The sequence below is a fragment of the Mytilus galloprovincialis genome, chromosome 7, assembly GCF_965363235.1.
Source record: "Mytilus galloprovincialis chromosome 7, xbMytGall1.hap1.1, whole genome shotgun sequence".
NCBI lineage: Eukaryota > Metazoa > Mollusca > Bivalvia > Mytilida > Mytilidae > Mytilus > Mytilus galloprovincialis.
In genome coordinates, this window is record NC_134844.1 from 45,083,478 (window position 1) to 45,110,720 (window position 27,243).

The following is a 27,243-nucleotide window of genomic DNA, read 5'->3' on the forward strand; positions in this document are numbered from 1 at the left end:
ATTGGCAATAATACAATATCTCCTTATTTTTAGAAAAGTGATGATTGTCAATGTGTAGAAAAATAACTTGTCGACTTAATTTCATAATGGGAAAATGTGAATTTATCGCCATAAAGACAGCAAACCAGCAATAGATGTTAAAAATCATAGGCAACACTCATGGTGCATCGAATTGACAAATCAACCTATCTTTCAAAAACATGAAAACACTGAAATGTTTAGGGCTGAAATCTATTCTGCAAATTTTAAAGGATATGATCGTCACGAAAAAGTCATTCATCATTATGTACAAACAAATGGATAATTCAAATCAAAAGAACGTTACATGCATAAAGTGAATATTTCACATCTAGTAGTGAAGTTTTAGATAAGTCTAAAAATAACAGGTCTGGGATTTAGATATATGCGTCGAACTCTGGGTCTTCTAAACACTTTTATATGCCACACAATTGACTTTTGAGTATCTGCAAAGAAATAAAAAAAAAATAAAGAATAAAATTTGGATCTGATTTTAATATGGACAAGCCATAAATTAAAAAGTTCATACAATTTGATAGTCAAAACACTAAGCAGAATTAAATTTTCAAAAAGAAATTGATAATATGATTCATATACTGTACGCTATGAACAAAACAAAACAAAATAATACAAGGATATAAAGCGAGTTTAAAATAAAATAAATGTTGGTATTTCCTCATACATAAAAACTTATAAACATGCCTTTTTTCACAAGAAGATATAAAGTCGTCTTCCATCATTTTTCTTAAAGTCATATAAAACGAGTGACTGGTGAAAAATAATATTTAAATAATTCTTGAACCAATGCATGTATATATCATCTCTCTGTCTGTTATGAAGTGCCTTATAGTAAACAATCAACAAAGAAGCATAGATATTGGGAAAGTGTGGAACATGTACAATTAGATTATAGTTTATTTCAGTGACAGATCCATGCGTATTGCGATCTCCGGATTTTTACGAGATAGGGTCACGCTAAGGTCACTTTGAAAACGGAAAACATGTCAGCAAATTGCTTCCTGGAAGCAAGCAATTATAAAAAAGTAAACTTCTTTTAAATGTGGGCAAATTAAAGAATTTTCTATTTACATAAGTTTAATAATGACAACTATCCATTTTGTTATAAAAACATATGCATATTCTTTTTTATTTGAGGTCCATATGACTTTAATGAATCAATTACTGTCCACACATACATCATCGTTGTAGGCGAAGAGAATAAACATATTTTTAGAGACTATTTTCACATCAGCTGCATCGAATCACCTACAAATATTGCCGCAAAGCTAAACGAACAACTAAAAAGTAAAATCACAAAAATACTGAACTCCGATGAACAGTCAAAACGGAAAGCCAATAATCAAATGGCAAAATCAAAAGCTCAAACACATCACACGTATGGATAGCAACTATCATATACTTGACTTGGAACAGGCATTTTCTAATGTAGAAAATGGTGGATTAAACCTGGTTTTATAGCTAGCTAAACCTCTCACTTTATGTTAGTCGCCTAAGATGCTATTATATAAACAACAATGTGTAAACTAAATATTGCTAAACGAACAGACATAAAAATGTAAAAAAAAGGGAAACAGCAGTCAACATTGTGTAATAATCTTTTAAATCACTATAAAAACACACAAAATGTAACAAGTAAACACAAAAAGGCATACACTCAAAATACTTAAGCAAAAAAAAAACTACAAATTTTCGTCTATATCATAATTACACAATGACGGGATGTATACATGTTAGAACGGAGCCTTGTCAAAGGAATATCACACAAAAATATACTTAACAGTAAAAGTAATAACCAAAAACACAGATAAAAGAATACTATTAACACTTAATTGAGATGATAAACAACGTCAGTACTAAGTACCTATAGTTCAGGTCAATTGTGTTTTATTTGTGAAGTTGATCAAGAATATTTACCAAGAAGGTCTAGGTATCTTCTGATGAACTTTTCTAGAAAAAGGACGAGGCGGTCATTGACATACCCCTGGCTCATCAACTTTCTGATCAGATATTGGTGACGTTTTGCAAAGTCTGAGTAGCAACTGCAAGCTCTTAAATACCAGTAAGTTGGAAAATGTATATCCCATATGCAGGTTAAGTTGGCATATTGTTACTTAGGTGGGTGAAATGATAATTTCAAAATTAATATCCTCTAGTTTGTCAAAGATTATGATACTGAGATGACGGTGTCTAAAAATGAGCGGAGAAAGCCGTGTCTGCTGATTCTTTAATTTCTAGATCTGGGGGATATGTTAATAAACCCAATTAGAAAAAGTTAGATTGTTCACGGAAAGAACATCATCAATATATCTGAAGGTGAAATTAAATGACGTGGCTTCTTTGATCTTCTTGTTTTCTACAAGTTTCTGAAGGAACTCCTATTCAAATGAAAATAAAAAGAAGTCGACAAGGAGAGGCGCACAGTTCATGATCATATCTGAGTAATTAGTTTTACAGTTGTGTATATCATAGACCAATTCAAATTATGCAATTTGATATGCATAATTGCATGGATAGAATTTTCGATTGTTTTGTATGTATGAAACATCATTCCAAAAGCACATGCGTGAAAAGTAACTATATGAAGCTGTTTTATCTGCTATTTTGATTATTTTACGCATGAGTATTTATCATAATATTTGTGTATATTATCAATCTTCTGTTTTTGTTTTAAAAGCAATGCAGTGTTTAATCAACACTATTGTTTGTTTATCAGCTTCATTTTGTTTTTGTTTTATCAGCACTTCTGTGTTTTAATAGTATTGCTATATGTTTTATCGCGTTATATCTGCGTTTCTGTGTTTTTTATTGCCATGTTTTTAGTGTTATAATTGCTATTTGTTTTGTTGGCACACTTGTGTGATTTTTTAATACCTCTGTGTGTTTTATCATTTTTTTTTATGTATTGTATAATCACTTCTGAGAGTTATATTAGCACTTTTATGAGTTTTATTTTCCCTTGGTTTTGGTGTACGTGTTACCTGGATTTGTCTCTCAATCGGTTTATGACATTTGAACACCGGTAAGCTACTGTTGCCTTTATCTATCAGTAGTTCGACCGGTTAGATTTTCCGAATAACTGGCTATCGATTATTTGATGTGATTTTGGTGAGGTTATGCATTTACACATGTAACTCAACAAGAACTGTCAAACAATGGTTTTCTTTTTGAAAAAAATTAGACTAATAACACACATGGTGCAGGTTTGACATAACCATTCTAGAGCACACGACAATTGTATTACAAAACAATAATTAAAATGTTAAATATTATATAGAGCAACTAAGGGAGAAAGACATTCACTGGGTCATATTGTAAATGAAAAAACTAAACAATTAATATTTTTTTATTTATGGCACACGTTTTAAGGATAATAAAATAATCTACATTAATAAACAACCACCAATCCCATGCAACACACAACTAAGAGTAGTAACTATCAAACGTTAAGATCTCTTTTCACACAACAATGACATGTTATTTTGTGATTGTCCACACTAAACACAAATGTAACATCAACCATGATAGTGCCTTCTCCATTTCCCGCCTTTTCTATGCCAATGTTTTCTATATCTACCTTTACCTTTTCCTTTTTTCTTATGATGCTTGTCTTTGAAATTGTCATTGTCTTTTTCTGTACAAAAAAATATTATTATAATAATAAATACTCTTTATGTTATGATAATAATGTAATTCATATTTATCATTTTCTTAGTAAATTTAGTAAAAAATATGTAAGATATATGTTTAATACAACCAATGGCTTTTCCAATATAATAAACCGTATCACTCTTCAACCAATATAATCCCTCCAGCAGAGCTCTTATGATTATATTTGCGCCGGTCAATTTTGACACTCATACTGTAGATTTGATTTATTTAAACTTAAATTGTAGTTTACTATCATTAATTTTATAGTTAACCGTTCATTATTTTGTAACTGCATTGTAAATGGATTTTCGTCACTTTAAAATTGCTAAGTGTTTCCGAATTGAGGTTACAATATAGTTGTTAATTCAATAAAGACTGTAATAGTTCTAACAAGAGGCATGTCAGAGCGACAGCAAACCGGATTTATTAATATTTGTCCGTGTCCTTGCATTTTTCAATATTCCAAGAACAATAACTGATGCACGGTTAAAGTGAAAATCACCAATATCAAACTTGATCCCCAGCAGAGCTCTTGATTATGTTTGCGCCGGTCAATTTTGATACTCATACTGTAGATTTGATATATTTAAACTTAAATTGTAGTTTACTATCATTAACTTTATAGTTAACCGTTCATTATTTTGTAACTGCATTGTAAATGGATTTTAGTCACTTTAAAATTGCTAAGTGTTTCCGAATTGAGGTTACAATATAGTTGTTAATTCAATAAAGACTGTAATAGTTCTAACAAGAGGCTGTCAGAGCGACAGCGCTAGCAAACCGGATTTATTAATATTTATCCGTGTCCTGGCATTTTTCAATATTACAAGAACAATAACTGATGCACGGTTAAAGTGAAAATCATCAATATCAAACTTGACCTCCATTTTGTTGTCAGTAACAACATATTAAATTTTTTAAAGCTTTGGTTGAACGGTTCATGAGTTACGTACATCCCCAAATCAATAACCGACATTTTTGTCACAAAAAAATCCTGTTAAAAAGGCAGGTATTTAAAATTAATTCATCGACATCTAGCTTTGAGGTCATAAAACTTTTGAGTACGATATTTATACGAAGATTTAGGAATCAAACAATGAAAACACTGGATTTGTTCTTTCGAGCATAGATTTTGTTTTCTGAGTACTGATTAAAGTTTTATGAGCGAAAGCCCTGATCTTGACAATAAGAATGGACGCAAATTGCAACAACATAATTCAATTTGTAATGTGCATGTTAAATCATTTGATTATAGTGTCTATATCATTTGTCTTTTGTGGAGGATTTCTTTTTTGCAGGAAATTTCAAGAAAAACTCGACCACCTTTTTGAAACGAAATTATAAAGACCAAAACAAAAGTCAATATAAATTTCTCCTAAACAGTTATACAACATTGCAGGTTGTTCATTTAAGGAAAATTCGATGAAGTCACGTTCAAGGACAAGAGAACTGTGTACGTCAATTGGAGCATATCCACGATCGTCATTTGTAAAACAAATATTCAGTAATGATGAACGATATCGTTATTGCGTCTGTTCGACTACATCCTTTTGAACCCTTGGTTTAAGTGCTTCCTTTTAAGCGAGAACCCTCACTTAAGTAATTTAAGATAGTTAATACAAGCTCGATCGTGAATATTGTATCAACTCGGAGTTATATGAACCATATGTAGGCGCTGCTAGAATCCCGCTACAGTTAAATAAAGGCAACAATAGTATACCGCTGTTCGAAATTCATAAATCGATAGAGAAAAAAAAAGTCCGGGTTACATACTAAAACGTATCAAATATAAGAGAACTACGACACAACAGAATACAACATTAAAATGTAACACACACAGCAACGAACCTTAATATGCCAATGGCCATTTTCCTGACTTGGTACAGGGCATTTTAAGAAAAAAAATGGTGGGTTTGTGGCATGCCAACCCACCGCTTTAATGGCAATTTTAATTATAACATTAAAATGACAACATTACATGACAGGTCTACAATACAAATAAATGGGAGTTAAGATTGACAGGATTTTTCTTAAAAAGGCAGGCGTGAAGTAGGCTCAGTATTTTTCACTCCATCCAAGTATCTATATATGATTTTGGTCAACAGGCAAACTAATACATATAACATATTTATATCCATATAGCCGAAAAAACTGCAAATAATATTGTTTAAATATTTTGAAACCATATTGGCTGTAGTAGAGACTTCTATAGAGTGTGCTCTCACTTGATATTTTCTGATAATATGCAAAGCAGCAATGCATTTAAAGGAATGGAACATGTACTAATGGATGCATGATAAGCGACACAACTACATCATGGTACAAAATGTAAAAAAAGGCTCCAATGAACAAAACTAGCATGAAAAGCATAATGATTTTATTTTATATAAAACATAAAAAAGACTATAAAAATACAAATGAAATGCGTGTATTGCTTGCATGATAAGCGGTCAAGGTGAAATGCTAATGAATCAGCAAAAAGACGAACTTTTGCATCTTTTCACACCTTGTTTTTACCTTTCTTATCTTTTCTTTTCTTATGCTTTTTCTCGTGTTTCTTTTTACCTTTCTTTTGCTTTTTTCCTTTGTCTTTCTTCTTTTTTTCCTTTTTGATAGGTATTTGATCTCCTCTTGTAGGTTGGTCTATTGAAGCTACTGAAGTATCAATGTTATTATTAATGTCAACTGATGTAACAAATGGAGTTTTAGTTGGAGGAGTTTCCAAGACGTTTGCAATGTTGTTTTCCATTCTCCTGGACAGTATAGTCAATGTTGCCCTACGTTGCGATCTATTTTTACACGAACTACAACACTTATCTGGATGTCTAGAACATATATAATCTGGCCATAAAAACACATATCTGGTACAGCTACTGGATTTATCTCCGTACATACAGCCTGTAAATAGAATATAGAATAGTTATCAAAGGTACTAGGCTAGGAAATTATCAAACGAAAAAAAACCTTTAATCTTAAAATATGGAGTATGGGGGTGTAAATATTGAACAAATGTTTGGTTTAGTGTTTTACAAGGAGAGAGGCGAAGAGTTACAAAGAGACATTCAAATGCATAAGTTGAAAATAAAACTGACAACGGCATGGTAAGAAAAGAAAAAGACAAACAGACTAAAACAGTTGACAAAACCACATAAAAACAGATCTGGCAATACGAACCCCATCAAACATGAACACTCGGAGTGATCTTAGGTGCACTAAGGAACAATACTGTGACTTACTATAAACACGAGCTTACAGACACATACACGAATTTTATTTTAAGTGTTTCAAGTATATACTTCGAATGCTCTTATAATGAACGTTAATCACAGGTAATTGTCTCTGAAAAACCGAGATATAAAAAACCGAGATATATAAAGAGAGTGGGAAAATACTTTTTACTGCGAGACGTTTATTTCCAATTTTGCGTCGATAAATGAAGTAATTACGATTGACATACTTGGGTAGGAATGCTTCGGGTGATTCCGACAACAAAAGTAGGGATGTTATACACCATTGTGAAGATAAATCAATTTAGGTTTACGACATAACACGTGTTAGTAGGGTTGACAACTGAGAAATCGGCATACAACGGAATTTCGCCACCGACTGACATTTTTCTAAAATGCGAGTTAAGTACCTTGTGTTATATTAAGATACATATCTTTTTTCCTGAGATAAGTGTCTGCGACGTTAATCGAGGAAACTGCGTTAAACGTTTGATATTGATAAGTAACTAGTGAAGGCGTTTTCTTATTAACTAATGTATTGTCAAATTAATTACTTCGTCAATTACTGTGTTAGAGTTTATCAAATATTGTACAACCATAATTGCAATAATAAATTTCGTTTTCTTCCTGTCATATATTTAAAAAAAATATTTACCTTGATCTCCAGTTTCAAATGATTTACAAGTGGCACAACATTTGTCCCTAACAAAATTATCATAGCAGTTTATAGGTTTCACATTAGAACATGTGTCAGTGTCCTGGCAATCATTAGCTGAAATATAGAAGAAAGATTACCATTTATCCATGTTGTCATTGCCTTCAATTACTCATAAAAAATAGAAAAACAGTTTGCCGTCTATATTCAGAAATCTGCATTATCAATTGTATGCAAAGCAAAGAAAAGTATAAGGGGAATGAAAGCAATACCGACAATACTATTTACTAAGGAGGCAATACATGTAATGCATTTGAACTTTGGTAGATAGTTATCTCATTGGCACTCATACCATGTACTTTCATTTTCAATATGGTTTGAAATGTTAATTTGAGATGTAACGATCACATCACCGTTTGAATCGGACAAGATGTTAAAAATATAAAACATAAAAATATCTAAACTTACCTATAGTTCTAGTTGCACATGGTTCGCAACACGCATCTTGTAATACAGAAACCTGACATATATCGGAAATCCACTTAGCCACCACACTACATGTCATAGATCTAAATACGCCATCAGCTCTTACACACAACTCTCCGGATGGCGTAGGAATACGTGAAGGTGGAGGTGGAGGTTTAGTCTTTATTGGAGGTCTGGTCTGTACAGGAGGCGGTGGAGGATCGGTCCGTACAGGTGGCGGTGGTGGTCTGGTCTGTACGGGCGGTGGTGGAGGTCGAGTAGGTTGTATAGTCTGTTTTGTTGTTGCTGGGACAATTTTTGGTTTCTGTGTCGTTCTTGGAACTATTGGAGTGTCGGGGATAATACCACATGTTTTACAACAGCTCTTCTGGTAATCTGGATTTCCTGAACATCTCCATTTGTAACATGTACCTCCAACTACCTCATGAACTTTATCTCCATATTCACATCCTGATAAAAATAGTATTTTAGATTACTAAATGACTTCTATTTTCCCTCTGCCAAAGGGGATGGAGATGTACACAAGTAAATGAGATGAAAGAACATGCAGTTATGTGCATTGTGATATTTTATTTTAGCAGTTACAACCCATTATTACTAAACAAACTGTTACCAAAGCTTACCCTTGATGCTACTCTTTTTTTGCTTTCCAACAACTCGGAAATCGATTTATTTTGTTCCTATCATATTAATTAGTTTAATCTCACATCCGATCGTTGAAAGGTAAGTTCAATTGGGTTTAACATGATGATAAATGTTAGATTATTTTACAAATTGTGTAAGAGGAATAATACAAAGTTGTTCACAAGTCACATTATTAGTTAACATATATTTTATCAGCTATTGTAGTTGCATGATAAAATAATTTCAGTAAAGTTTTGGCGCAGAACAAAATAAAATTGTGTCCATAGTACACGGATGATCACCATGCCCCACTCGCACTATCGTTTTCTATGTTTATTGGACTGTGAAATAGGGATAAAAAACACTAATTTGGCATTTAAATTAAAAAAATCATATCGTAGGAAACATGTATACTAAGTTTCAAGCTGATTGGACTTCAACTTCATCAAAAACTAACTTGACCAAAAACTTTAACCTGAAGCGGGACAGAAAGACGACCGGACAAACGGACCCACAGACCAGAAAACATAATGCCCCTCTACTATTGTAGGTGGGATATAAAATTGCTGCAAGACTATGGCCGAGGTGACCATTATGGTGGCATTAAAGTTCTAAATAACGTTCTCTCTGCACAAGTTCCTTATCATTCCTTCTTGCAATGAGACAAAATGATACACTTAATGATCATGCTTTTTCCAGACTGATAATAAACACGCGGTAGATTCACTTATGTCCATTGAAACAATGCTGATGTTTCCGAATTTCCGGTTTACCTTTTTTTTAGTAAATATATAGATTACCTTGGTAACCCGTGTTTAACGCCTGGCAGCTATCACAGCAAATCTCGGAATTCCTTTGACTGTAGCATAAATGTGGCCGCTTAGATGTAGTCGAACAAAAGCTGTTCTTATCTCCAAACTCACAACCTAAAACCAACAAATACTATTATCAATGATATGAATATCATGTTGTGAATCCATGTAGCATGTGTAGTGCACTCAACTCATTCTATGTACAATTTTTTCGCATTTTAACCAGTCACAAAAAGTTAAAGGTAGTGTTTTTATCATTTACAGTAATTGATTTCGATTAAAACACAATGTTGACTGCTATAATCCTATTTGTGTCATTTTACCTATAATATTATGTTTGTTTTGTTCACACATTGTTGTCAATGTAAATGAATTTGATGCGACATTCATACAAGTGAGGGGTTTAGCTAGCTATACAACCAGATTTAATCCATCATTTTCTACACAAGGAAATGTCTGTACCAAGTTGGGAATATGACAGTTGTTATTCATTTGTTTGATATATTTGAACTTTTGATTTTGCCATTTGATTAGGGACTTTCCGTTTTTACTTTTCCTCAGAATGTTTGTGATTTTACTATTTGCTACGAATACTTTAACATACTACATACAAACCTGGTGTCGGCTTAGCAATATTTTTACAGGTCTGACAACAGAATTCTCTGTAATATTTCTCGTAACATTTACTGGGATCATCACTTATCAGCTGTGGACATGTTTGTCCATCAAATAACTTTTGTGAGTCTCCGTGAACACACTTTTCTAGAAATGATAAAAAATATTTATATTATTATATCAATTTTTATAAATTCATGAAAAATAAATTATCTAATTACACACACACACAAACATTATTTTTTTTTAAATATTCATGTTTTATTTTTGTTACTCGTAACACCAAATCCAGTATTTTGATTGGTTGAGATCTTAATCTCAGTACGATATTCGCAAACTTCAATATTTCGAAACAGCTAGTATTCGTGAACATGAAAGTTCAGAAGCCTCATTTCCTTTATGACGTAATTAATGTCAAGTTTAATTACAAAATAGGATAAAAAAAAAATCACGGAACTAATTGTAAACCGCGAAAATACATAAACAGTACTTATTTGTACTAGATAATTATAATTTCAATTTTTATACATTTTAACATTGGAAATATAATGTAGACTTTATCTGTACATGCATTCTTGGTTGAAAATGACGCAAAGCAACAAAATGATTCACACATAAAAAAAAGAATTTTAATTCGTTTTGGGAAATTAAATTCTCAAGGGGAAATTACCTGCGTGTGTACACATTTGTATTAATAAAGATCCGGGCTAATATGCATTAAACTACTAAAGTTAAGATGTGTTCCGAAAGATGGATTTTTCCATAACTCCTGCGATAAATTAGAAAACGATTGGATATCTAACTTACGTGGTTTTATACATACAAGCCCTGTTTTGTTTTAACTTGCAATGGCTTATATATCTTTGTTGCTTCTCAAATAAACATAATCTATGTTATTTTTGCACTCAATAAAGATACAAACATTATGTTATTTCAATTGTGTTTCACTGATTGTTTTTATGTTGATGTTTGTGTTTTCTCTTTTTGTTTTAAATCTTACACTAACACACTTTATTCTTTTAAATACCCAATGTACAAGACCCTATAAAGCAGTCCATCAATGCAAACTTAGGGGCCCCTCATAGTACACCAATTCCAATTTTCCAGGGTAAATAAAAAGGGCAGCATATTTCATATTTTGTAATTTTGATACACTTGATTTACAATAGTTTATAATAATTTTCTAAACGTCTGCTATCTCACCAAGCCAAAGTATATTTGCGTTCTTTCTCAGCGTTTTTGTTTTAAAGTTATTTGTGGTTTTAAGCATAATATTGCATAAATAAACGTTGACACTTATTTCTATGTTTTTTTTTACATAAAGATTGAAATATATTGATGAGTTTTGTAATTGCTAAATATATATAATTGTTGAGAAAATTATTACCATCCTTTTCGGGAGCATCCCGGTCACTTGAACACAAACCATTTAAACACCACTGTAATCACAAAATAATAATAATTGGATAAGTTTAACTTTAACAATGTCTATAATGTTAATATTCTATATAAACATCGGACATTTGTAAAAAATGAAAACAACCCGTTATAAATTCCATGCGTCGGAAGCAAGATACTCGTAGATTGTATACTAGCATTAACGGTAGTAGTGTGGAGATGAGCTGCAATTGTAGGTTTGGCCTTTTGCCCAATTCAAGTCAATCTATTTTGAAACAAGAATGTGTCCAAAGTACACGGATGCCCCACTCGCACTATCCTTTTCCATGTTCCATGGACCGTGAAATTGGGTAATAATCTAATTTGGCATTAAAATAAAAAAGATTATACTATAGGGAACATATGTACTAAGTTTCAAGTTGATTCGACTTCAATTTTATCAAAAACTACCTTGACCAAAAACTTTAACCTGAAATTCCCACTTTCATTTTCTATGTTCAGTGGACCGTGAAATTGGGATCAAAAGTCTAATTTGGCTTTAAAATTATAAAGATCATATCATAAGTAACAAGTGTATTAAGTTTCAAGTTGATTGGACTTCAGCTTCATCAAAAACTACCTTGACCAAAATCTTTAACCTGAAACTCCAACTTTCATTTTCTATGTTCAGTGGACCGTGAAATTGGGGTCAAAAGTCTAATTTGGCTTTAAAATTAGAAAGATCATATCATAAGCAACAAGTGTACTAAGTTTCAAGTTGATTGGACTTCAGCTTCATCAAAAACTACCTTGACCAAAAACTTTAACCTGAACGGACGGACGCACAGACGGACGGACGAACGAACGAAGGGAGCCACAGACCAGAAAACATAATGCCCCTCTACTATCGTAGGTGGGGCATAAAAATATCTTTAAAGTAAACAAACATTAACCTGTCAATTTTAATACATGTGCATTTTTTACAATTAACATCTATTAAATGATGTTCTAGGTAAAAAATGTCGAAAATCGTATAAAACTTTGAATAGCTAAAACCCCCAAAAGGACCAAAAGAAGGTTAGTATGTAAATAGTGGGAAAATACATAATGAACAATTAAACATCATAGTCAATGAAGACAAACAGAAAAAAAATGACATGGAAAAGTCACAAAACACTATATAGGAAAGGTAGAGTGGTCTATGCGCATCCAACCAAAACGTGCAAGTATGCTCTTGTGTGTACTCCAAAAAGGCGAATAGTTCTTACTTCACATTTCTTATAACAAGCCTTATGCAATGTATATTTGCGTTCTTTGTCAGCGCTTTTGTAGTACTTTGTACAAATGTATAATATACTATTTTATTACATTATTGTATATGCAATGATTAAATTATATAGTTTCTGCAATTCCGAAAACAAACATACTTTCTGATTCCCACAAGACGTTCCTCTAGCTGCTGTATATATAAGATAACTATTCTTTGATGTTTCACTTTTACATGCCATTGATGTACAAATATCTGTGAACTCTCCAAGACCACCACCCTAAAATGTAGTTTATCATGTATAAAGAATAGCTAGCATCCTGGTTTCTAAATGCACACTAGATATATGAAGTAATGAATTTTTATGCATAGTGAGATGACATATTATGGTAATATATAGTATTTAGACTTTGATATTTCTTGATGGCCAACCTTTCAATATTGTGTTATCATTGTCGTTTGCGATCCGTTCAAACCCTTGCTTTGATCAAGTATGTATACAAGTATTTCAAGGAAATTGATTTAAATGTATCATCTAAAACTACTGTGTTACAAGTCGAAATGATCTTAAAATTCAAATTTAAAGCGAAACTTTTATGTGCATCTTGATATGGATTATGGATTATGGTTTTTCTATGCCACTTTGTTTTTTTTCTTGACTTATTCTCTCGAAACCTTAAGTAGCTTTAATTCAAAATTGTGAGGAATTAATTATTAAAAATCTGGTCATAAGTATTCTTAATTGAATTCTTTCATTTTATTCATGTCGGGATATTTTATAGCCGGCTATACAGTATGGGGTTTTCTCATTTTTAAGGACGTACAGTTGCCTATATTAGCTTACATCCACTTCATTTGCACTTTGATAGAAAGTTGTCTCATTGGAGATCTAACCATATCTCTTTATTCTTATAACACAAAAGTAGTAGTTGATTTTGCATATAAGAATGCACATACAAAATAACTTACCCAACCATAAAAAGAGTTTTTGCCAGCACGTTGTCTACATTGTTCGTTTGCATCATAAATCTGTCCGATTTCATTACGAGTCACTTCATTAAATTCGTCCATATCATAAATCAGTGCTTCATCGGATAAACAACTACCTGGTCCGCTAAAATGAAATATTCATTCAATAATCTGATATATTCAAATGTATAACATCAAAGAATAACAGGAGATGTAGCATGATTTATATTTAGAAAGAGGGATAACCGCTTAAAGACAAAAAGAATGCAACCAACTACATGTCATCGTATTGAATATTCAACAATTTTTTTTTATATAAATATGGATTATTTTACATTGTCTTATCAGGACCTTTTATAGCTGACTATGCGGTATGGGCTTTACTCATTGTTGAAGGCCGTACGGTGACCTATAGTTGTTAATGTCTGTGTCATTTTGGTCACTTATTGACAGTTATCTCATTGGCAATCATACCACATCTTCTTTTTTATAAAGTTCATACCGCTAAGCTAAGCTTTGATAGTCCGCAAATTACAAAGAATGAAGTTACAATACAACTAGAATAATTCACGTTCTTATTTTATCTTTTTAGCGTTAGGTGTTAGGGGAACCAATTTAACAATTTGAACAGAGAACAAGCAATGGACTACATGTTCATGTTTGAGAAAATTAAGAGCACACCTCAAGAAATCTTAAAAAGAAATATCATAAAATTTGCAAAATTAGAAGCAGACTCATCGTACCCATCTTCGCTAGCCAAGGGTTACGATCCACCAGAGAACGGGAGTGGATCGTAATCCTTAGCTAGCGAAGATGCATCGTACCATAAGAGCGAAAAAAAATAAAACACCGGTTTTCTGAGAATATTTTGAAATGTAATTTCTAAAAAAAGCTGTATACTACAGAACTAATGCTTTGGTATTTGCTAATTCAATCGGTAAGATAAAATGAGCTTCAACAATCGGAAAAAGGTTGATACACGAAAAACAGACGTGGAGATACACCAAATATTAATTTGTTTTTTTTAATCAATTATTGTCTACTTCAATCTCTGTTTTTAAACTTGTGACATATTTATTAGTATTTTTTAACTGACATAAGCCATATGTTCACGTTGAAAGACGTTTGATTTAGGATATTACGACATTTATGTAATTCTTACGTAACACAAATTATACAGAAATATGTAATTAGTTGATAAAAAAATGAACAATATTCTTCACCATAACGCAGACAAGTTATCTTAATTTACAAATGGGAATTTAAAATTGTATAAAATTGAAGATAAAACCCATAGATATTTGCTCCTAAATGTATTGATAAACGTTTAGAAAAACGATTGAACGGCAGACTAAGCAGTGTATGTAGCATCATTAATATAATATGCTATGAAAATTAAAAAAAACAAACCAACCTCATAGTTTGTTTTCCTTATTAAAGCAGTATTTACTTACAGACCAGAGAGAAACGAGTAAAGTTCGTCAATTGAACAAGGAGAAAACTTCCATGGATTCAGTTCATTCCCGTTCCCTGTAACTCCTCCTGTGCCGGCCATGATGTATTGGGAACTAGATGAACAGATATTTGTTCCACTTCCGTCGTGTCTGGCTCCGAGACTGTAAATAGATAGTTTAGTTGATTGATTGATTATTTTGCTAAACACCCAGTGGCAAATATTTCATGCATGTTCAAAAAACAAATGAACAATACATAGGATTTAGGTCGAGAAAATTTGGACTGCCACAGGAAAACTAGGGTATATTGTATAGTGACAGAAGTTTGCCTTGCAACAGGCCACCAAGGACTCCTCAAACATTTGTTGCAAGGATTCTCAGTTTGCAGAGAATGTGACACTTTCTCTACACGAGCAATCGAATTTAAAGTCTCTATTGTGACCGAATGTTGCTGCGTACTAAAATATCCCGCATAACCAAACGTACTTCCAACAATGACAATCGTTTTACTGCCGGTCGGAAGTAGCCCAAAGTGATAATATTTCAATCCCAGTCACCTTAGGGGTGATAGTAAAATGTAATGAGTATTTACAGTATCAGTTTCTATTTAAAAAAGTAATTGCATAAGAATACCTGCTTTGCTTTAAATCTGTAATTCTGAGGTCTCGTTAAAAAGCAAAATTTCGTTGTTTGAAACATGCGTTTAATTATAAAATTTACTTTGATGACATGGGTGTACATCGAACATTAACGGTATCAATATTGTATATTGCATGACAGTACATTATATTAAATAAACTAGTTTCCGTACCTGTGTGCTAACTCGTGGGTACCAGTACTTATGCTGCCATGGACACCATTATCCTCCACTATAGAGACACTACTCGCGGAACACATAGCTTTAAATGATGCAAGGCCTGAAAAATAAATGCTTTATCATTGAGAATGCACGACCATAACAAAGAAATGAAAACAGAATAATTATTCAATATTCGAAAAAAAGCAAAATGTATCGTTTTTTCTGCAATTAACCCGATCCACTTTTCGGGATTAACAATATTTCGGGATGACAATCACTAGGAGTGTTTAGAAGCGAGAGTTGGAACAAGGAAGGATGTATGAATACATCTGGGTGTATGTGACAGAACTTTTATAATTCTAGTTATCATCAAGCTTCACAGCTAATTCGGTCTTTAGTTGTTTTTGTTGTGTTTTGAAGACTGTAGCTCGTATTTTTTCCCATAGCGTTGCTAGTTTGTTTCCGTCTAATGAGTGAGAATATCCCTTTACTGTCTTCTGTCTCTCTTGTACAGCTAAAACTAAAAAATGTTTCCATGCATCGACAACTGCAAAATGTGGAAACTTGGGAAAATTTATTATGCTTAGTATCATTAGCATGATAAATACAATACATGTATATATCGAATTTAATTAAAACAAATACCTTACCAAATCTGATAATATTATACATGTTATATTAAAAAATGTTTCTTGTGACTGACAATAAATTTTCCTTTTCACCCTTTATTAAAGGATACTTTACTATTAAAACAAAAATACTTTGCCAATAATTACTTTGAACAAAGACACAAACATGAAAATCACAAAACTTCTCGCAATTTGTGTCCCAAGAAGTACAACTTCTGATCTATCAAAACTGGTGCATTAATTAAAGGATTATTTTTTTTACTGCATGCTCAAATTATTTTCTCTTCGGGATGTGTTGTTTTACTGACCACTGTGTATCATCAGTACAACGGATATAGGTACTAACCAAGCGGGCATGATCGATTTTGACCTTACACAGTAACGAAAATCTTTGTTTTGCTTTATCAATATTAAATGTACATTTCTAAACATTCGAAATTCCTGCTCCCAAGGAATTTTCGCATCGATTTTTTTCCCATTTATAAAACAACTTTGATATTCTAATCAGAGCAATTAACATGTGCATGCGCAAATAGTTGTGAATGTCAACACCAACTTTCAACTTCGATACAGTTGTTGAGACATTTACATGTTTTATCTGAAAGAAACCTAATACAGGGCAAACGTAATAGTTACAAATCATAAATCACCTGTGATTACTCATTCCTTGAAACTTTTTGGGTAATAAACGAGTATGCAAATAAAGTTTTTGTGTACAGCAACTTAACTATGCACCGTACAGAAGGATTTATGTGGTCAGCTAAACACCTGCTGACATGACCCACTGTATCGTTCATTGGGGAAAAAAATAAGATATTAAAACTACATACCTGTAACTTTATTGTCAGTGGTTCTGTAACGGTACAGATCATGCCTAAAATGGAATATGGAAAATCATTCATGAATAGAAAAGACAAATTAGTAAACGAAGATTAAACAAGAGGAGATGTAAGCCAAACTTACAAAATGATAATCCACCTATTGCAATGCCATGATATGGTAAAAACTCAAATAGTAATTGGGATCAAAAGCAAACCAAGACGTGAACTTTTGCATTATATGACCGAATTTTCTGAGAAAAGTACATATTATTCTGATAAGGGGTTTAGGACCAAAAAGGGAATTTAAATTTATGTGTTCTGTTGTGTGCAAATAATTTTCTGAAGGAAACATGATCTTAAAAAATCAGGAGGTACGCATTAGAATAACTTGGATAACATTGTGAGAAATTTTCCAAAGATTGTAAATGTATAGAAGAAGTTGCAGATACAAAATGGTGTCCCCAAAATAAGGAAATAGTACAGTCCACTCTTTGTAATAGAAAAATCTTTAAAAACAGAAATGAAGACCCCAGCTAGACTCTCATGTTATAATGGTAAAAAAATAACAAAACATACGCAGTGAACAACATCAGATGGTCATGCTCTGGTAGCTGTGACACCTCCATTCTCCAAGAACGTAACAGATCGAGCGCGTCGTCCGAGTCGACCAAATCTCTGGGATTACCGGCTGTTCGTTTAGCTGTCCATACAGCAATGTCTGGTTTCTATGAAGGGAACAAACAATAGTGCTATGATAAACTTATTACGCTTAAGATCATTTTTTGATTGCACAATTGAGGTTGAAATGTTTTTCTAAGTTATGTTCATTGAATAACTTTTTTTGAAAAATTCGCATTGATGACATGTATTTTCCTTTTTATATTTCTCACCAAAATAAAGCGAAACTAATGTAAATAGACATTTATTTAATTAGGCGCGATACACCAGTACAGTAAAGTCATTGTATTATTTTGTTCAAATAATCACCTATACACATTCTGTCTTCATATATTGTTTCTCGTATGTAAAGGGAGATTGAGGTATCGACGATAAGACACAATCTCAATATAACACAGGGCATGGTCTATTTTAACCTTAGTATAGAAAGTCCCTGCACAGGGGTACCAAAATAGACATAGATATTATAATTTGACCTTCAAAATGTAATATCTTAGTAGCCTTCGAGTTTTAATTCGTAAATTATCGTATCAAAGGACACAGTTATCAACACCAAATGATGTACAATAGAGAAAAAAAATATAAAGTAACGAAAACGGCTGTAAATCATCAAGACAAAGGTGTGTGAAGAGGTATTTGATAAAAATAACTATTTATTTTAATTACAAGAAGTACTTTGTGTGCAAGTGAAAATTTTCTTTTAAAATAACACCCCCGTATACACCACCACTTTTAATTATTCTTACATCAGCAATGATATATCCGGACACAGCCACATTGATGTGAAACTTGTTTGTTTCTATGTTGTCATATCGTAAATTCATCTAAAATGAAAATTAATGTCATTAACAGGTAATTTATATACTTCATTGATGTATTCGTTACACTATGTACATTACATACAAATGAACCTAATGACATTATGTTTGTAGTAAAATGTATGTTTGAAATGTTTAAAATGTATGAAACGAAAAAAAAAGGTTTTCCTATGTATTTCGAAAAAAATAATAAATGCGTCAGAACTCAAGAGTATCGTCAGTTTCACATTGAAACTAAGTAAAAGCTAATAATAGATACCGGTATATATGTAAGAAGATATGTGTTTATATAAATAGGAAAACGGGATTATAGGATTGGCGTACTTAATTGTAATAACACCTCAAGTGTTATTATTAAATATAACTAGAGGCTCTAAAGAGCCTGTGTCGCTCACCTTGGTCTATGTGAATATTAAACAAAGGAAGCAGCTGGCTTCATGACAAAATTGTGTTTTGGTGATGGTGATGTGTACGTCTTACTTTACTGAACATTCTTGCTGCTTACAGTTATCTCTATCTATAATGAACTTGGCCCAGTAGTTTCAGTGGAAAATGTTCGTAAAAATTTACAAATTTTATAAAAATTGTTAAAAATTGACTATAAAGGACAATAACTCCTTAGGGTGTCAATTGACCATTTCAGTCATGTTGACTTGTTTGTAAATCTTACTTTGCTGTACATTATTGCTGCTTAAAGTTTATCTTTATCTATAATAATATTCAAGATTATAACCCAAAACAGTAAAATTTCCTGAAAATTACCAATTTAGGGGCAGCAACCCAACAACAGGTTGTCCGATTCATCTGAAAATTTCAGGGCAGATAGATTTTGACCTGATAAACAATTTTACTCACGTCAGATTTGCTCTAAATGCTTTGGTTTTTGAGTTATAAGCCAAAAACTGCATTTTACCCCTATGTTCTATTTTTAGCCATGGCGGCCATCTTGGTTGGATGGCCGGGTCACGCCACACATTTTTTAAACTAGATACCCCAAAGATGATTGTGGCCAAGTTTGGATTAATTTGGCCCAGTAGTTTCAGAGGAGAAGATTTTTGTAAAAGATTACTAAGATTTACGAAAAATGGTTAAAAATTGACTATAAAGGGCAATAACTCCTAAAGGGGTCAACTGACCATTTTGGTCATGTTGACTTATTTGTAGATCTAACTTTGCTGCACATTATTACTGTAAACAGTTTATCTCTATCTATAATAATATTCAAGATAATAACCAAAAACAGCAAAATTTCCTTAAAATTACCAATTCAGGGGCAGCAACCCAACAACCAGTTGTCTGATTCATCTGAAAATTTCAGGGCAGATACATCTTGACCTGATAAACACTTTCACTTCGTCAGATTTGCTCTAAATGCTTTGATTTTTGAGTTATAAGCCAAAAACTGCATTTTAACCCTATGTTCTATTTTTAGCCATGGCGGCCATCTTGGTTGGTTGGCCAGGTCACGCCACACATTTTTTTAAACTAGATACCCCAAAGATGATTGTGGCTAAGTTTGGATTAATTTGGCCCAGTAGTTTCAGAGGAGATTTTTATAAAAGATTACTAATCTTTACGAAAAATGGTTAAAAATTGACTATAAAGGTAAATAACTCCTAAAGGGGTCAACTGACCATTTTGGTCATGTTGACTTATTTGTAAATCTTACTTTGCTGAACATTATTGCTGTTTACAGTTTATCTCTATCTATAATAATATTCAAGATAATAACCAAAAACAGCAAAAATTCCCTAAAATTACCAATTCAGGGGCAGCAACCCAACAACGGGTTGTCGGATTCATCTGAAAATTTGAGGGCAGATAGATCTTGACCTGATAAACAATTTTACCCCCATGTCAGATTTGCTCTAAATGCTTTGGTTTCAGAGTTATAAGCCAAAATCTTCATTTAACCCCTATGTTCTATTTTTAGCCATAGCGGCCATCTTGGTTGGTTGGATGGGTCACCGAACACATTTTTTAAACTAGATACTCCAATGATGATTGTGGTCAAGTTTGGTTAAATTTGGCCCAGTAGTTTCAGAGGAGAAGATTTTTGTAAAAGTTAACGACGCAGGACGACGACGGACGCCGGCTGCCAAGTGATGAGAAAAGCTCACTTGGCCCTTCGGGCCAGGTGAGCTAAAAAAAGCAAATGATTCGTATAAAGTTTGCAGCAACTATAAAATCTTGTAATGCTCACATGTGGTGTATGATTTTTTAACCATTCCAGAGCATATGCGATCACCAAACGTTTTGGAGATCGTGAAGCTCAGTTTTCAGTTTTGTTTGTTGTGAATTTTTGAATACTTTTGTTTGTATCTTCGTCGTTTTTCGTTTTTTTTAATGGTGTTGTCAGTTTGTCTTTGATTTATCAGTTTGAATATCTCTTAGGTGTTATTCAAATCTATTGTGTTTTGTAGACTGTTGTTTGTCTTTTGCCGGTATTTATTCTCGATTTTTTGCCATGACATTAATGTCAGTTTGTTGTCGACGTAGCAATATCACTTTGATATATTCTTATAACAGTATCATAACATAGATAAGTTACTCACTCCATTTACAGTGTGGCCAAAATATTGTCGAATTCTCGATTTTGCTTCCATATCTTTATTAAAAACAGTAGGGTCGTTGATTGCATTATATTCTCTGAAATTATAATATGAACATAATTCTATGCCAACGTAAAACATAAAATCAACAGAGACGAAACAGAACTAATGAAAGTAATTGTACAACATTTACAAGACCTTTAAACGATTTACCCCTTACGATCATGTTGCATATAATTTGCTAAAACCAAATAAAGGATTCAAACCCACGCGACATCAAAAGAAGTTAAATTTATGCTGCTGAAATATGAGGAGATAAAATAGTAGACATCGAGTCCAATGTTGTGCAATTTCCTTTAAGTATTAATTGTTTTGCCTTCGACCTTCTTATGCAGTTATGGGTGTAATTTGTGCTTCAAAAAGTTTAAAGGAACGTTGCATACTGAACCCAATTGCATAATAAATTACATTAAACAGATGGTAAGTGTAATATCATTTGCGAATATTTCAAAAGATGTTATAAATGAACGTGCATAAAAACAAACAAGAAAGGTGAAGCCATCATCAGTTTTCTCGCGATACAATGGGGGATAATATAAAGTGAAAGGATTTTTTACGAAAACATTTTACTTGACAAATCCGAAAATAACTACAAATTTTAACATATCAAATTTCATATCCATGGCTTTCAAAGATTTCGGTTTAGGCGTTACTAATGGAGGCAAATCCTGAAAAGTACTTTTCGGACTCACGAAAAATAGAAAGTGCTGTCGTTATCATATATCAGCTTGTATTTTCAGAAAGTAACTTTAAAATACTGGTCCCAAAATTTTAGTTCTATATCAATTTTACCTCATATAAATGGAATGATCAATCACTAAAAGAAGTTCAACATTGTAAGTGTCGTCTGCTGCAACATTTACACGTGATCGACTTGAAGATACAACTGTACGTCCCAGTACCGGAAGTTTCTCTTTCGAAATATCAACAATGTTTTCAGTCATCCTTAACGGCATAGCTCTACCAAGTGGTCTACTGGTCTCCTTTTTGATAATGTTGTTATTGCTTACAGGGTTGTCTGTGAAAAAAAAAAAATCTCACTTGCACATCATTTGTTTAAAAAAAAACAACAAATCAACATCATACCAAAAAAGTTTTTGGAAATGAGTAACTGTGTGTCTGCTATTTGATCGGGTTGTTGTCTCTTTGACACATTCCCCTTTTTCATCATAATTTTATGCATCCTTTTAATTCCTTCTCATGTGTATAAAAGAGAATTTGATGGTAAATCAAATTGCAGTGTCTATGCATCTTTAAAGTTTAGAGATAGTCTTTTCCCTATAACATGTAAGGATAAATCAGTCAAATTCTGAAAGACTAAGGAGTACGTACGGTGTACTTACTGTTTTGATAAAAATTCGTCGATATATAGGTAAGCACAATATTACTTACAAAGTAATAAGTGATGAAAAAGTAAATAAGGAACTTTAAATAAATGTATGTATGAGATAAAAAGTCATACCAAATATTTTTAAATCGTCATCAAACCATTTGTTATTTCTCCGTTTTGTCAGTTTGTATACTCTTCTTTTCATTTTGTGTTGCTTTTTTGCTTCTTTTTTCTCTTGCTTTTCGAGCCGTTTCTGTTCTTTTCTCTCTTTCTTGGCTTGTTTCTTTTCTTTTTTCTCTTTATGTTTGTCCTCTTTTTTATTGGCACGCCTCTTTCGTCTCGCTACTGAACTGGTAGTTGTAGTGGGTGACATATCAGCTGTCGATATTTCCGATAAATCGTACTCAACATTGTCAATATGTATACTGCCAAACTATAAATGAGGAAATATAACAATATAGAAAAGAATTAAACAACCAAAACAAAACAAAACAAAACAAAAAACAAACAAAAAAAAAAAAAAAAAAAAAACAACAAAAAAAAGTAAAAACTAAAAGAACAAAAAAACAAGTAGAACAAAATGAACAAAAAGAACAAAAAACAAGTAGAACAAAATGAACAAAAAGAACAAAACAAAACAATGAATTGTGATTTTGAATATACTAGTAAAACAACGTAATAGTGGATTGTGAAATTTATTTCGAACGAATCGACGCAACTAATTGAGCACAAAATGTCAACTGCTTATCACGATAACAGAATTCCTTGCCTCGGCTTTAAACTATTCATTACTCTCATTTTGCGGGATAAAAAACCTCTCAATCACTTTAAGAATGTCCATGCTCTTTTTGAACTCTTTGCACAAAATGTTATTGAAAAGTACCCAAAATCGCCACGATGGATAAAAATAATCATATTTTTCTTTTTGAAATAAACCACGGCGTTTCTTTTAATGTATAACTATTTGAAAGCAGGATAAACCTTAATTAATACAAATATATTTTTTTCGTTAAAGATCTCTTTTTATCTACTTACCAATACTGGATTACAACGTCCATGTTCTAAGCCTTCACATTGGACTGTAAAAGCTGCACCAGTTTTCTTATCTTGATAAAGTCCAACATTCTGTTACAAAATAATCATTCAAGTAGAGTTTATTATTCAAAATTTGGAATGAAGCATGATAAATAAATTTTACTGTGCTTCAATATGGAAATTTAAACCCAAAATTCTTATACTAGTAAGTGATTTATTTTTTTCATGATTGTCATGAGCACGTTTTAGCTTCTTCTCATTTATGTATATTTTAAAGAATTTTGAGTTGTCATTTGAATAACTAAAAGATAGATTCTCTAAAAAAAAATCAAGAGTACCGAGTTTAAGCAAACTTACTCGTTTGACTGGAATATTTTCCTTCACTAGTACCATTTTCCCGTTCTTATCCCGACGTACAACGAACACAAAACTGTTTTCTTTTACCGATTTCTTACGTTTCAAATTCAGAACAATGGGTGTTCTATTGGTCATAGTATTTAGCGTAAAACGTAACGTTTCAGGCATTCCTTTGATAAGTTCCGTATTATTGGTGTCCATTGCAGCAATATCTACCATTTCTACAAATGTTAAAACAGACATAATTTTAGTGAACTTTTTTACACAATTATATATAAAAATTTAATATAAATAAAACAGACAAACTTAGAAATCACACAAAAAAAAAAAACTATATAGAAGAACTATACTGTTTTCCATTTCGTACTTTATTTGACCTTTCTAACATTTTTTTATTCGAGCGTCACTGATGAGTCTTTTGTTGACGAAACGCACGTCTGTCAATTTTTTTTCTGGCATCTTTACGACTTTATTGTTATATTTATTGTATTCCAATAATTCATAAAAAAACGTTGAATATAAAAGGTCATGTGAATGCCAAATCACACAAAAAAGTAATAGTTTGAGATGTTTTATCTCTTTCGTTAATGTTACTGTATGTTTCGTTACAAAAACAAAAAATGTTTTTGTATTGTTGCTTATAATTTGTTCGTTTCTTTGTTACAAACAGAAGACATGCAAAAGATGCCAAAGGGACATTTAAACTCGTCAGATGAAAATAAACTGAGAAGACCATGGTCATAAAGACCAAGAGATAAACAAACGTATACAAAACACAATATCAAAAAAATCAATAAATGTCCCATTGCATTTGGCAAAACTTTTAGGAATTTTTGGACCTCAATGCTCTTCAACTTTGTACTTTGTTTGGCCTTTCTAACTTTTTTTTCGAGCGTCACTGATGAGTCTTTATAGACAAAACGCACGTCTGGCACATATACATAATTTCAATCATGGTATCTATGATGATATTATATTGAACGTACGTGATGGACTTTTCAGTGATTTACACCTATTTAAACACTGTTGATAAACATTGTGATACGAACTTTTCCTTATTATTATTATTTTGTCTAGATTAAGGTATGTATGACATTTATAAAGCGTTGTTTTCAGTTTTTATTAAAACCAAAAAATTCGGGTTAAAACTGGCTATCGAAAATACAGGTGAACGGATAAATCATGCGGTAAAATGGGCTATAATGTGTGCACTACAATATTCCCTATTAGTCATATATTTGGCTAAAATGTCCTGAGTCCGTATATACACCTTAAAAGAGGGACCCATTCTATATCTATAATTGTTGATTATTTTGATATACACTATCATTTATTTGACATACAAGTATTACACAGCAATTAAAAGTCTTATTCAAGGTGCTATTATCATCTATCATTGATGACGTTTATAATGACTTAATGTGACAATGTTTAACCAAAAAAACACTTTATTGACATATGTACATATGAAGAATTAATACTGATTAGTCTCCTAAGATACTGTATAATGGCTCAAAAAATACTTTATTTTTGTCATATGTTTTTCTAGAAATATTTGGAAAAAATATAATATTTCTCCCCCCCCCTTTTTCACCGAAAAAAAACCCCTCCAACATAGAATACAACTTCCGTTGACTTATCAAAAGTAATAAATAAACTAAGGTTCCTACTTCCTCGGACAAACATGACGTAAATACAGTTTTGCTATTTTTAGGTCCCTTCTGGTCATAATATATATAGCTCGTCACATGTTTTGGTCTTATACAATCTTGGCTTTCAAATGTTTTGATTTGAGCGTTTATGATGAAGATAAATAGCGCTTTGGACGAACAGAATTATAGAATTGTTTTTTCATTAGATATGCTTATACTATTCTGGAATAACCTTCACCGGGCACTTTCGAGACATAACATTTTATTTTGATATGAGCGTCACTGATGAGTCTTATGTAGACGAAACGCGCGTCAGGCGTACTAAATTATAATGTACTGTTCCTTTGATAACTATTTATGATCAGAATCCTAATAAATTAAACTTTTTGAGCATTGGAACAAAAAGGACCATGACAGTGTAACCAAACAATCTAAACTTTGGTTTATGGCACCAATACTTTAATTTCATAACAGTTATAAGTTTGAAAATTGAAATTGTTGAAACAAATGTATATATAATTCAGATCATTTAAATAAAGGTAAACACCAATCGATCTCCTCAGTTACATATGTTTTCGTTGAAGCGAAAAATAATAATTTAATAACATTAATTCTTTGAAACTGCATGTGAAAGAAGGATATGTATGGCTCAATCAAATAAACAGAGGAGACAAAGACAAACAGAAACTACGGTTCCAACATTTCTTATCAGATATGAGGTTATAGTTTGTTCTGATGTTGTACTTTTATAACACTGACCGTTAGTTTTCTTGTTTGAATTGTTTTACATTGTAATTTCTGGGCCTTTTATAGCTGACTATGCGGTGTGGGTTTTGCTCATTGTTGAAGGCCGTACTGTGACCTATAGCTGTTAATTTCTGTGTCATTGTGTTCTCTTGTGGAGATTTGTCTCTTTGGCAATCATACCACATCTTCTTTTTTATATTAATTTAAAAGATGAATCGGTTCTAATACCTTGCTTGAACTACTGCGACAAATAACACAAAATGACATATACAAAAACTTAATATTAAGTCAAATTAAACGAAAAAGACTTAAATCAAAAGATAAACCAAAACGTAAATATAGAAACAAAAATATATCAGAAAATGAATTATAACTACACGATTAAGCTTATTGACCTCAAAACCACATGACAAAAAAAAATAAGACTTGAAAAAAGGTTAATGAAATTGAAGTTTGATTTTACCTTCGTTGTTTGTCCCCTGAGCAAGAGAGTAAAAAATACATATTGCAGATAGAATAAAGTAATCCCAAATCACCATTGTATAGTTAAAACAAAAGATAAAGATGTTTTATTGTATATTATTTATATACA

At 32.1% G+C, this 27,243-nt stretch overlaps 1 protein-coding gene across 5 annotated transcripts; it reads right to left on the reverse strand.

Annotated features, from left to right (window-relative positions):
* Nucleotides 1-217: 217 nt before the first annotated feature.
* LOC143083097 (uncharacterized) lies at nucleotides 218-27,243 on the reverse strand. Of its 5 annotated transcripts, none has more exons than XM_076259315.1 (21): nucleotides 27,115-27,243; nucleotides 24,253-24,473; nucleotides 23,896-23,985; nucleotides 22,993-23,293; nucleotides 22,323-22,548; nucleotides 21,474-21,567; nucleotides 18,847-18,924; nucleotides 17,999-18,147; nucleotides 17,432-17,475; nucleotides 15,985-16,090; nucleotides 15,174-15,335; nucleotides 13,720-13,864; nucleotides 12,911-13,030; nucleotides 11,494-11,545; nucleotides 10,107-10,253; nucleotides 9,480-9,605; nucleotides 8,038-8,505; nucleotides 7,570-7,686; nucleotides 6,253-6,585; nucleotides 3,620-3,670; nucleotides 218-464 (listed from the first exon to the last, which is right to left on the reverse strand). In XM_076259315.1, the coding sequence occupies exons 1-21, from the start codon at nucleotides 27,188-27,190 to the stop codon at nucleotides 364-366; spliced, it is 3,207 nt and encodes a 1,068-aa protein (XP_076115430.1). In that variant the 5' UTR covers nucleotides 27,191-27,243; the 3' UTR covers nucleotides 218-363. The 5 variants fall into 5 exon arrangements, with proteins under 5 accessions (XP_076115430.1, XP_076115429.1, XP_076115428.1 ...); XM_076259314.1 differs by having other exon boundaries at nucleotides 3,614-3,670; XM_076259313.1 differs by having other exon boundaries at nucleotides 6,205-6,585.

What these genes read in the sequence shown, in the direction of transcription:
- LOC143083097 (XM_076259312.1), bottom strand. Translation starts at nt 27,190, where the DNA reads ATGGTGATTTGGGATTACTTTATTCTATCTGCAATATGTATTTTTTAC. An exon ending in CGTCTTGTGGGAATCAGAAA is followed by an intron (nt 11,546 to 12,910) that starts GTATGTTTGTTT and finishes TTGTGATTACAG; the next exon opens with TGGTGTTTAAATGGTTTGTG. An exon ending in GAAAAAAGGAAAAGGTAAAG is followed by an intron (nt 465 to 3,613) that starts GTAGATATAGAA and finishes ATTTCTTTGCAG; the next exon opens with ATACTCAAAAGTCAATTGTG.